The sequence below is a fragment of the Tripterygium wilfordii genome, chromosome 6 (assembly GCF_013401445.1).
Source record: "Tripterygium wilfordii isolate XIE 37 chromosome 6, ASM1340144v1, whole genome shotgun sequence".
NCBI lineage: Eukaryota > Viridiplantae > Streptophyta > Magnoliopsida > Celastrales > Celastraceae > Tripterygium > Tripterygium wilfordii.
This window is the reverse complement of record NC_052237.1, coordinates 11,942,846-11,955,469: the sequence shown is the minus strand read 5'-3', so window position 1 is coordinate 11,955,469 and position 12,624 is coordinate 11,942,846. Positions and strand designations below refer to the sequence as shown.

The 12,624-nt window shown below is 39.1% G+C and overlaps 3 protein-coding genes across 4 annotated transcripts; 2 read left to right on the top strand and 1 right to left on the bottom strand.

Moving 5' to 3' along the window:
* Window positions 1-376: 376 nt before the first annotated feature.
* Window positions 377-5,715, bottom strand: LOC120000478 (BEL1-like homeodomain protein 3). Of its 2 annotated transcripts, XM_038848568.1 has the most exons (6): window positions 5,553-5,714; window positions 5,051-5,166; window positions 3,108-4,097; window positions 1,903-2,276; window positions 1,758-1,818; window positions 377-1,426 (listed from the first exon to the last, which is right to left on the bottom strand). In XM_038848568.1, exons 3-6 carry the CDS (start codon window positions 4,083-4,085, stop codon window positions 758-760), a joined length of 2,082 nt encoding a protein of 693 aa, XP_038704496.1. In that variant the 5' UTR covers window positions 4,086-4,097; window positions 5,051-5,166; window positions 5,553-5,714; the 3' UTR covers window positions 377-757. The 2 variants fall into 2 exon arrangements, with proteins under 2 accessions (XP_038704496.1, XP_038704497.1); XM_038848569.1 differs by lacking the exon at window positions 5,051-5,166 and having other exon boundaries at window positions 5,553-5,715.
* Window positions 5,716-6,664: 949 nt separating this feature from the next.
* LOC120001024 (peroxidase 9) lies at window positions 6,665-8,463 on the top strand. Its single transcript, XM_038849238.1, has 4 exons — window positions 6,665-6,925; window positions 7,017-7,208; window positions 7,306-7,471; window positions 7,916-8,463. The coding sequence occupies exons 1-4, from the start codon at window positions 6,665-6,667 to the stop codon at window positions 8,329-8,331; spliced, it is 1,035 nt and encodes a 344-aa protein (XP_038705166.1). The 3' UTR covers window positions 8,332-8,463.
* A 653-nt stretch (window positions 8,464-9,116) lies between these two features.
* On the top strand, window positions 9,117-11,926 carry LOC119999382 (protein TIC 20-I, chloroplastic-like). Its single transcript, XM_038846905.1, has 3 exons — window positions 9,117-9,255; window positions 10,899-11,056; window positions 11,135-11,926. The coding sequence occupies exons 2-3, from the start codon at window positions 10,909-10,911 to the stop codon at window positions 11,770-11,772; spliced, it is 786 nt and encodes a 261-aa protein (XP_038702833.1). The 5' UTR covers window positions 9,117-9,255; window positions 10,899-10,908; the 3' UTR covers window positions 11,773-11,926.
* Window positions 11,927-12,624: the final 698 nt, after the last annotated feature.

Sequence of the window (12,624 nt, the reverse complement as noted above, 5' to 3'; positions counted from 1 at the left end):
GGCTTAGAATTTAGGATTTATGGACTTATGAAATATTTTTAGGATTTATGGTATAGAATTTAGGGTTTAAAAAACTTATAAAAAAAAGTTTAGGGTTCAAAAAAAACTAAACTGGGATCCGCTTTGGTCCAAAGGTGTATGCGCGCGGGATTTTCATGGTTCAATTCCCAATGAGATTTATCTTTGTTTGGTTTCGCGCTGTCAACTTATCTGTCGACAAGTTGTGCGAGCGATCTTTTCAGATCGAGTTTAAACCCTATTTACCTATCCAAAATAGAAAAATCCAATGATGTCATTATCGGTTAGAAAACATGATTGCATAATAAAGGCATTTAAATTGATCTTCCACATCCCATAGGAGGCATTTGTTGCAGACTGACATATCACTTGATTCTTTGTTATCATATTTATTCCAGAACAACATTGTACATTCCTTATTCAACAAGATACAGAAAACTATGTGCACCTTTTCATATGTTTACAAGTATACCTACAGGTCAACCAATCCATATGTATCACACCCATATATACATCTAGTAACTCGAAAATGATAAAGATTTCAACAGTTGCTATCCCAGTTATCCCAACTGCTGAGTTATATGCACAGAATCCAAGTGAATTCGTAAGCTCCGCATGATCCACATGAAATTCTATTCGTAAAATGCAAAATCACAGAGTATAAGTTTTTCCCCCTTCCGAAAACTTCAGTCACCTTTAACTTGAGAGATTACCCCGAAAGCCAAAGGCAAGTATTCTTTCAAACCACAAAATCATGGAAGAGATGGGAATTGCCAAACCTGTCCTGTTGCTTTCCTGAAACCACGGAATAGTAATCCGCTACGTCAGGTCCCACCGGGGACTCAACTGTACTATTGTTTCTAGTGTTGGCAGCGGCAGCCATGGTGAATACATCAGTTTCATGATGTTGTAACCCCAATGCGAGTGAGACCTGACTGCCTTCCGGAAGACCACTCAACTCGGGCAGGTAATTTGTTGCAGTAGCAGCCATAAAACTCCCATTAACAATCCGGGTTGGTGTGATAATGCCTTCAGAATAAAGGCTCTCGCCGTCCATGTTAGACCTCGGGTCACCCTGTGGCACCATAATCCTCGAATCCATCACATTATCTCTATGATCCCCAGTTTGGAACACTGTTCTTTGCATTTGATTGTTCATTTCAGAATAAGAAACATGACTAGTCTTTAAGTCATGGACTTGCTCACTTTCTTCAGTTGTGGATATCACACTATCCTGCAATTCTTCACCCCTATCCTCAGACGCCAAGATATCTTTCCCACGTGCGTCAGATGCATCCTCTGATGAAGGTTTAGAGTTTACCTCTGAATCGCCAAATTCTTCCTTATACATCTCCTCAACCATGGGTTTCCAAAGACGCACCCGTGCATTTATAAACCAATTGGCCACCTGATTCAGAAACAAAATTAATAATCATGCTATACCAACAGTTTTTCAAGAGCTAGAAAAAAGGAAGGATCTATATTGATTCTGTATAATAGATCAGAGGAACATATGAGAAAGGTTGAGACATCTTATAAGGCATGCATAGAGGAGATCAACTTAATAAGCCCTCAAAAGAATCAAAAGCCAGCATAAAAGTTCAGGTGTCTGGCACATTGAATTTTAGAACCCAGATTCAAGATTCAACAATGCAAATCATAGAACAATTGTTTATTATCACACAATGATGATTGAGCAGTCAAGTATCTATATTTCATAACTTTTGCTTTCCTCTCACCTGGTTTCTAGACAAGCCTGTCTGCCGAGATAGCATGATCTTCTCTGGATCGCTAGGATAGCTGGTGGAAAACCAAAATCAGGATTAGTGGAGAAATACTTCATTATAAGAAACTAAAGTCAGAAAATTATAATCGGGAATTTACGGATTAAGGAAATGCTCAAATAGCCAAGCTCGAAGGATTGAAACAGAGTTCTCAGGAAGTCCTCTCTGTGGTCTCCAAGCATGTCGCATGACACCAAGCTGCTGAAGAGCTCTCTGTTGTCTCAGTTGATGGTCAACATAGCGGAGTCGAGGTATCACTTTCTGACCACTTAGTGAAGAATCTTGCTCGCCGAGGCTTCTCTGAATCACTTGTATCTGACCACCGATTGCATCACACAGACAGCGAAACTGGCGGGAAATTGTTTGGAGGGCGAGTGCTGTGTATGATTTAGCTGCCCCGCGACCAGTTACCGTGTCAAACGACGAAACCAAAATTTTCATTTGATGATAATATTGTTTGTATCTTCTATTTGCCTACAAGAAAATTTCAGAAATTCCATCAGAACAACTGCAGCTCTGTAGAAATACAGAGAAAAAGACTAATCTGTTCACATAATGGATATTAAGGGAAGTTTTATGCCTTGAGGAAGCAAATTTGAATCGAAATACCATGGTTTGTACGTAAAAGTTAAAACCCCAGTCACCTAGTCAATTAAAAACCAAGTTAGTATGCATAAGTATCGTGTCTTCTCTTCAGCAGCTTCCTCATTACCACTCCGGCTCATTTCAAATTTCTGAAGCTAGTTTCCATAGAGAAGTTTCACATAATTTACCAACTAAGAGTTCAATACGTCCAGCCCTTTTTCGCCTCATTCAGAGCACAGACTATCCCTCACTTCCACTTATTGTGCAACACTGGGAAGTAGTTGGGAACCTTTATTGAATTCCCCCAGATGAGCAATTAGAAAGGTAGTCATAGAAGGATCATACAATTTATGAAAAAGCTAGCTAATATTTTAGAGTTCATCATTAAATTTCCACCTTTCGACCCATAATAATTCTTTCACTTGTTAATATTCATTTTTTACACCCCTAAATTCTGCACCAGTTTTGCTATGACTGAAGTGAGAACCAGTGCAAGCTCCTCCAGAGAACTGATCTGAATAATTCTCGACGAAACTATTAAAACCATATTGATTAAAAGACATATATATGGTTCATAATTTAAGAAGAATTTAAGAAAACTAGTTATAATTTATGAAGGCAGACAGTAAGTAGATGTAGGACTAGTCAAGCATTAAAGCGAAAAATGAAAATGAAAATATTTGTATGCAGGTAGCACAATCATTGCAGCTGTGAGCTCACCTCGTCCAACAAGGACATAAGTTTTGTCTTCTTGTTCTGCAAATCCTGCCTTTCTGAAGGTGATAGTTCAGAAGAGGAGTTGGTAGCTGATTCACAAGGCTTTGACGGTCCAGGCTGCATAGATTGACTGCTAGTTCTTCCATCAATTTCCTTCCCAAAGGAGTTTTGATGATTATTTGATTCAGGTTGTGTTTCAGCCATTTGGATACTAACAACTTCATTGAGTAACAGCTGAGCTGCCTTGAGATATTTGGAACTCAAAACAGGATTTCCAAAATCTGACGGTCCTTGTAAATATGTATCTGAGTGCGTATCCTTTTGGTTTGTTAGGTACCAAGGATTGTCCCAAGCCTCTAATTTGGTATCGTTTTTGTTATCAACATCAAAATTTGAGGCCAAACGTTGAGAATACCTCAAATCCTTTGTTTGATTGCTCTCATCTGCCTGAATAGATGTTGTTTCCTTCCCTGACATTGGAAGAGAAGTACTCACCAATGAAGCCAAACCCAGGTTTGGGTAGTGGTACTGAATTGAAGGCATTACTACTCCAGATGGGATCAGCATGCCAAGGCTCAGAGATAAAACCTGTGATTGAAAATTCTGTTCGCCATTTCGAATGTCTAGCTGTGTCCTTGAAATCACATGGGGATCCCCACTAACAGAGTCACCTACCGCACTTTCCTCGGCAGTGCCTAATTGCCCATTGATGGAATGCAAACTCATACCGTCGCTTGTAGGTGGAACGAATTCCATCTCATTTCTTCCTCCCAGAGATGCAATTTCAACACATCTGTAAGGAGAAAAAGAACTCCCACGCAGGAAATCTGAGTATGCCCCAGAAGAAGGTTGACTCGGGTACATTGGTTTGTTATTGGTATGGGAAGAAGGCTCAGGATAAGAAGCAAGTTTCTGGTCCCCTGGATATGCTGTTTGCAGGTTGTCCCCCTGGTTGCTAAGAGTTGGATAATAAGAAGCCATTTATTGCTTCCACTGCCAGATAAGCCACAGTCCCACAAATTAATTGATCAATAAAGAATCGGGTATTCAGCAAAAACATGTAAACAAAGCAAAGTCATTGAAAAAATTTAGAAACATTTCACATTCTGAAGACGTATCACAAATTCTAGCATGAAACGAGCCACTTTATGACACTTATATGCTATACTCATAACCTGTGCTGTAACTGATTCATATCAAGGTGTTGCAGATGACAGCAACAAGAAGAGATTCCTACCGATAGCAAAACCAAACTCCAATACCAGTTCTTCCTTTTATAAGAAAACCCGGTCGCTCAAGAAGCAAGAGCAATAAAGTGAGTTAAAAAGAGATATTAGACTGAAAAAAGGCCATAAAGACTCCGATATACTAGAACAGAAGAATTCCAGCACAGTTTGGCCTGAGGCTCATGGTTCTGTACTTCTGTTAACAAAAACATTCTAATGGATTCACTCACTAAAATCACACCAAATTTAAAATACCCAGAAAATCTCACAGGATAACAAACAAAAATAAAACCATGAAGAGTGATTTATTCAAACAATTCCACATCATATTACAAATAAATGGCAAGCCGTAAATACCTACCCAATCATTCAATACCTAGTTTCCAGAGAAGAAAATTCTTCCCAATTCTGCAGAACCCATATATATATATATATATAATAAGCAAGTTTGGTCAATGATATCAAAAAACCTTATCAACCAAGACAAAAAAGGGAATCCTAGAAACCAAAGGATCCAATACTATACAGACCCACAAAACAATTTCTTCAATAGGTTGGTCTCTGCAATCATAATCGGCCTCATCAAAGTCAAATACAGGCACTCAGTCTCAAAATAGCCGAATTGAGAATCAAAATTGCTAACCAAAACATAAACCCAATATCAAACAATCATTGTCAATGATCATAGAAAGCAAAGAAGAGGAGAGTTAAAAAAAATACCTGAAAACCCTCAAAACCTGCACCTATGGCTAATGGCGGGGAGCAGAAAGGGGTTGAAAGCATAGAGACAAAACGAGAATAAGAAGCCGCCCAATTCCAAGGCACGAACAAAACTCCTTATCATTGGAAAATCAAACACCAAACCCAATAAACAATATAATAAAATAAAAAAAGGATCGACAATGCTGACAAGTTTTTCAATAAACAAAGCAGATAATTTCTCTATCAATCATTCTAATGTTTCTCTCGTGTGAGAACCCAAAATACCCAAATAGAAAATTATTTGGCAACAACACTGTTATGGTGGTGGTCGTTGCTTGCTAAGGTGGTTAAGAGAGTTCAGATGCTAACTACCATCGGTTGGTAGACCTATAACCCAGTATTAAACCCCATTTCAAAGCATAATATCTGGTATGTTGTGTGACAGAGACGCTCTAAAAATCCTGATTGGTCGAATACAAAAATAATTCATATACATAAAATATAAAATGGGGTTGTTTACCTGACTATACATTGTTCTTCACTGTTCCGACTCCGCCCTACAATATATTTTACCATACATATATAAATTCATACTATGTATGTAAGATGGACACCGACAGCCAGAGAGTCGTTTGCGCTGTGTGTTAGACTTATTGGCCATATTGCTTCTGTGTATGGGAATCTGAGTAGATTTAGAGTAGTACTTATGAACAAGCAAGAGGTTTTATCTTTTGCAGTGGGGACTTATTAAGGGGTGAGTCAAACCCGTGGGGGCATGGGGCCAGCACGGTCCATTGACTTCGGCCTGGCCCTATAGGTATTCATGGGCTGGGTTGGAGTTCCTGGCCCGTTAATGATGACGGCCATGCTGGGCCCGGCCCGTGTCAGAAAGCTCTTTCATGATTGCAGTTGTACCTTATGAATGTTATGAATGAAGACTTGTTATGCACTGTACAAATGTAGTAGCGGGTTAACCACTACAAGTATCTTGAATGATTCAGCTTGAGGTTACTGGAATTTTTAAGGGCTATGCATAATGGCATGACGCAACTTTGGTCCTGTACTAGAATTTTTTTGTTTTTTTTTAATCGAGAAACCATCCAATATAGCAATGTCTTTTAGACAGTTGAGTGGATGTCTAAACAGTTCGCACTACGTCAGTGATAGATAATACTAGACAGAAACTCATACGGATAGAGGCTCGGAAGTGAGACAAGCCCACAAAATCAGGATTTCTCAAATAAATACCTGAGCTGGTTGGTTCGACCTCCCGACCCCGGATGCCGTACGCCATAAGTCCGGAGAGATAACTAACTAGACTATCTCAAATGGTTACTGGAACTTCGCTCGGTAGGGTACCAATACCATATTAACTGATTTTGGAACTGGTAAACCAGAAACACTGCTGCTCTCTCCGTGTGTTGCGGGAAAGAGGATGACGGAAGGCAAGTTGACATAGTCACAATTATCCATGTTAGGTATTCCAAGAGTGGATTTGGTAAGTCGAGTGGTTGGCTTGTTCAACTGAGCTCAATATATATGTGTGTGTGTGTGTATATATATATATATACCAGTAAGGCTAGCAAATGAGGCCACTGAATGCTTGCCCCAACAGTAAAAGAGTCGAGAATCATGACCTCCCTTGAAGTTACATTATCTTTTGTGGTCACAACTTTCCTCTCAATCACTCTTTCTCTAGCTCACCCTGGATCTGGTTTTGGATGGGGTGGTGGTGGTGGCCCGTTCTCATTCGGTCTCTTCCCGGAGTTCTATCAATTTTCTTGCCCTCAGGCCAATGACATTGTCATGTCTGTGCTAGAAAAGGCCATTGCAAAGGAGCCCCGGACCGCGGCTTCTCTGCTTCGGCTTCATTTTCATGATTGCTTCGTGCAGGTGATATACTAATAACCTGCATTATTCCAAGAATGATTTAGCAATGAATGAGCATATATTGAAATCTGTAACTTCAAACTTGAACTTGCAGGGCTGCGATGCATCGGTGTTGTTAGACAATAATGCAGCAGTAGCCAGCGAAAAGAATTCGCTTCCGAACAGGAATTCCATAAGAGGATTTGAAGTGATTGATGAAATCAAGGCTAAGCTGGAAGAAGCTTGTCCTCAGACTGTCTCCTGTGCTGACATTCTTGCCTTGGCAGCTCGTGGCTCCACTGTAATAGTAAGCAAAATACCTGCTCTTATGGTCTTCTAGTTATAATTTCTTGCTTACAATTGTGTGTGTGTGTGTGTGTGTGTGTGTTTGTGTGATGAAACAGAGTGGAGGACCCAACTGGGAGCTGCCATTGGGAAGGAGGGACTCGAGGACTGCAAGCCTTACTGGCTCAAACAACAACATTCCACCGCCTAACTCCACCATCCAAAACCTCATCACCTTGTTCAAGCGTCAAGGCCTTGATGAAGTTGACCTTGTAGCACTCTCAGGCAAGTTTAGCCTTATCATGATCTTAACTTCTCTATCACAATTGGGAATTTAACGCATTCGAAAACAAATGATTAAGGCTAAACCGACGTTTAACCTAGGAAAACCAACACGGAGATTAATTTCTTCGAAGCAAAAAGATAATGAGTCTTAGGCGGCTACAACCCTAAATGACAAGAAAAACACAAAATCACGGAAATGTCCAAATCTCTAAAATGCCCATTTGGGACTTGAAACAGTGAAATTTGACAAAAATATGATCGGGCTACTAGTCTTGACCATCACGTCGACTCGAGTGTCTTGGCCAACTTTCGTACAATTCTGAAAATATAACCTTTCGATTATGCTAGTCGTTTTGCTTGTAATTAACTTGAAACAGTAGTCCTACATCAGAATTGGAGCCTTGCATGCCTGGTTTGATCTTTATTTACTCTCGTACGTTGCAGGAGGGCATACAATTGGGGTGGCAAGATGTGTGACATTCAAGCAAAGATTATATAACCAGAACGGCAACAACCGGCCCGACGAAACTCTGGATAAAATGTACTACAGTGGTCTGAAATCAGTCTGCCCCAGATCAGGTGGTGACAACAACATTTCTCCACTGGATTTTGGGTCTCCAGCAACATTTGACAACACCTACTTCAAGCTCATTTTGTGGGGCAAGGGACTTCTCACTTCTGATGAAGTGCTTTTGACAGGAAATGCTGCTGGGAAGACTAGGCAGTTGGTTAAAGCATATGCTGAAGATGAGGTTGCCTTCTTTAACCAGTTTGCTAAATCCATGGTTAAGATGGGGAACATTAGTCCTCTCACTGGTTTTCAGGGTGAAGTTAGGAAGCATTGTCGTCGCTTTAACTGAAATAAATAATAATGTTTACATGTTATGGTTCTATGATTAGTAACCAAGTAATTGCTACTCTATAATATAATGCTTTGGAACAACAGTTCTCTACATTTGATGTTACAAAACCAAGTATTAATTAAGCATGAAGGGGAGGGATGACAACGGATTGCATACAAAGACCTCATCTTGTTTTTTCTCGTACAAGATTTAACTGCATTTGGTTATTAATTACTCTTAATGTTCTTTTTAAAGAGCGTCTTTGAGAGGAGAAGGTAGAAGTTCTTAGAGATTTCAAAACTCTCTCTTTTCTCCTTCTCCTTTCTTTAATTCCCAATCTGCGGATTGCTGCTGTGGTGTGTGATCGAGTGAGTACACCTGGAAGTCTTAGCATATTCCAGGTTCATAGATTACCGGAACTAAAAAATATTTCTAACAAATAATATATAAAATAAAAAGTAATTTGTCTTATTTATCTATACAATAAAACAAGCATTTTATCTAATTACTGGATTAATTGCAGATGGTATATATCTTGCATGGACAACTTTTATAAAAACAATTTCATGTTCACAATGCTTGAAGAATAAACATTTCACTAGAATGCAAGAGGGGTGACGAAAAGATATTATGTAACATTTTATAGGCCTCTCTTTTAATTTTCCTTTAGAAAGTTAATTTTTAATAAAATTCATCTCTCTGTTGGACCTATTGGTAAAGCTCTGTCTTTATTTGATGGGCTGATTGTATCCCAAACATTGTATGGCCCATGGTTATCTCAAACATTCTATGGCCCATTTAATTGAATAGGGCTTCACAAAGGGATAATCATCTTCAAGTGCCGGAAAGAAGAAAAAAAAAAAGCAGCAGCGTCATCTCTCAATACCAGAGGCGGCAACTCCACGCCGAGGCGACCATTAGCAGAAGAGTTGAAGCCCAAAGGTATTCATTCATTCTTTCCCTCCATTTTTTTTTACCTCCCCACCACTACTCTTCAATTGGGTGTTAAATAGACCCCCCAAGTCTGACAGGTTGTATTATACAATCCCATATAGCTCCCCTGTTGGAGATGACTTTTTGCAAGATGGGGTTGTATTTTGGCAGTTAAAAGGGTATACAACCCTCTAGGAGATGCTCTAAGGGGGTTTAGTTAATCAGTTGTTAGGTTTACATATATGTTGATTAGGTATTTGTTGCTATGGCATCTACTCGGATTATGTTTCATCAATTCCCTCGTTGGTATACTGCGAGTGTGCTGTCTAATATTTATTCTTGGGAATGTTCTGCTAAGTTGAGGATAACAGAAGGGTTAAGTTTATAATTTCAATGTTGAATCCATAAGGGTGTATTTGTTAGGGTTTAGATAGATTTTGGTTAGGTATTTGTTGCTGTGGTATACCCTCGGATCATAGTTCATCAGATCCATTGATGGTATACTGCTAGTGTGCTGTCCAATGTTCTTTTGGGAATTTTCTGCTAAGTTGAGGATGGGAGGAAGGTGGTGTATGTAATTTCATTTTAGTTTAACTTATAAGTTTCTTGTGTATTGAACTTTCGTTTTGATAGCCGTGAATATTTTGGCTAGATGTAATGGAAGACTTTTGTTGATGATCCTTTGGGGGATAACTTTCTTATTTCACTCGTGGAAAATGTGATGAACTCATAAGTGACAATAGCTTTTGTCTGAGGAGCCCTTTGAAAGTTAAATGTGGCTATTGTTTTTCAGTATAATCTAGTAACTGTCATAACTGTAACTCTTAGTTCATGAAAATGGTTCATAACTGGAAATGCAACTTCTGGTATAGAGAAAACTGCAAAATGATGGAAGACTTTATGTTCATTTGCAACTGTTTTAATTGTTAATGTTTTTGGGTCTCTGGAAAATGTGAGTATGATGTCGATTCGGTTTTAGATGCTATTGAGAATCTTTGTTTGGTTCAATGTGATATGTCACTTTGTACAATATCCTACTACTTTGTTAGTTTTCTTTTTGTTGTTGGATTAAAGTAGGTTGGTCTCATGAACAAATCGTTTCAAATGTAGAATGGGGCAATGGGCTGCTGCATATTTGGATTAGTCATGTACGAAAAACTTTTAGAAATGGACAAATAGAGGTTTGTGATATTTGAAATATGTCATTCTGTCTTGCTACATAACCCTCACCCAAAAACAAAAAAGGTCAAACAATCAAATAAAAATAAGTTTTGTTTCTCTCTTACATCTCTGCAGACTGTGGTTGGCAGCTGCAGGATTAGCGATTAATTTTATGGTATGGAAGTGCGGGAAAATGACTTTTCCATTACTAAATGCTATTTCTATTATCCTATAGGCTATAAATAGACAGTTGTTACTGTAATTTGTTGGAAAGTTTGTTTATACTTATATGGTGAGGCGGAAATGTGCTTTCCCTTGTTGTGTATCCTATTGCTTGTGCGGTTGTGCTGTATAGTTTGGCAGATTGGTTGATGCTGTTATGGTTGAAGACCATGTATCTATCTTCAGTACTTGAAAATGATTACATGTTATTCTCTGTGGATTTATTTTCTGATTCTTTTGTGTGAGCTTTTGGTGTTATGCTGTACCAGGTACTGGGAGATGATTCTGAATGGCTGTACTTCTATAAATTTTGGGGCATATAAGCCCCACCCTTGTGGCTCTGTTTCTGCTCGCATTCCTTGTTCATCTGCATTAAGAATCAGTTCTCGGGGGACTTCTTTGGCGTCTAAACCATCGTCGCTTAATGGTATTTTCAAATCTTGTCCAACTCTACTGTGTGCTTCCCCCTCCCCCCTCTCTCTAATTTGTGAACTTCTAACTGTAGGTGTGCCTACATTGCAACTTTCTGCTTTGGCATCCCCACTTTTAGGTGGGAACCTCTGTGGTTTATTGCATACAATCCCTGATATACCTAGGCGGCACAGATCTCCTTTACCCCCTCGAGCAGCAAAGGATGTTCCATCCAGTTTCCGGTTCCCTGCGATGACTAAGAAACCAAGATGGTGGTGGAGGACTTTAGCATGCCTTCCCTACTTAATGCCTCTTCATGAGACTTGGATGTATGCTGAGACAGCATATAATCTACACCCTTTCTTGGAAACCTTTGAATTTATGACCTACCCGTTCCTCGAAGCCATTGGGAGTTTGCCAAGTTGGTTCTTGATGGCATATTTTCTGGTCGCATACCTTGGAATTGTGAGGAGAAAGGAATGGCCTCATTTTTTCAGATTTCATGTAGTGATGGGAATGTTACTGGAGATTGGTCTACAGGTGATAGGGACGATCAGCCGTTGGATGCCGCTGGCCGTGTACTGGGGTAAAGTGGGTATGTACTTCTGGACTTTCATGTCATTCGGCTACCTCTTTACAGTCTTGGAGTGCATTAGGTGTGCTCTTGCTGGTATGTATGCAGACGTTCCTTTTGCTTGTGATGCAGCATACATCCAAATCCCCTACGACTAATGACAGAACAATAGCACACTCTTTGTTGCCGCTCCATGTTGTTGGTTTTCTTCATTTTCTGTGAGAAACTTGTGTAGAAACAACTGTTTTTATCTTGAAGGATTGCTTTGCAAGATTGTAAGACGGCTTATATTTAGTGCAAGTGTCTTCTACATCTTGTTTTTAATTTTTTTTCTTTTAAAAAAAACTATATTGAATAGCAGTAATAACCACTCAGCCGTGGTAGTTAGGGTATATACTCAATTTGGTGGTAGCCGAGTTCTAGTCTCCATCTTGCTTGCTTTTAAAAACATCGCTTGGCTGATAGCCTAATGATGATTCTCTCTAAGATCAAACCGTTTACTTAAAAAAAGAATTCATTTGGAGGATAATTTAGTGATGAATCTCTCTATGATCAAATTGTATATACTCGGGAAGTTTTGAATTTGATTTTTGTTGGGAGTAATATCTTTATAGTTACTTGTTGAGTTTTGACTTAACTTACTATGTCAATAATATGAAAAACTTATTTATTTGCACGAAGCCTGGCGGCTCAAGTTTATTTTCATATAAGATGTCCAGAATTTATATAGTGTTTTTTTTATTAAAAAAAAACAGTCATCCACATAAGTTTTCCTGGCAAACGTCACCACATTGAATATGTTTGGCAGTGTGTTTCAACTGTGTTCAGTTGCACCACATCTCACAACACCACAGTTTTTTGTGACACGTCAAACAACTTTTGCGTACCAACTCACCTCACAGCACCACAGTTTTTTACCTCACAGCACCTCACCACACCTCACAGCACTCCCAAACGCTTACAATATATGTTGAATTGTCCTAGGTAATCAAATTAGGTCAATTATTTTA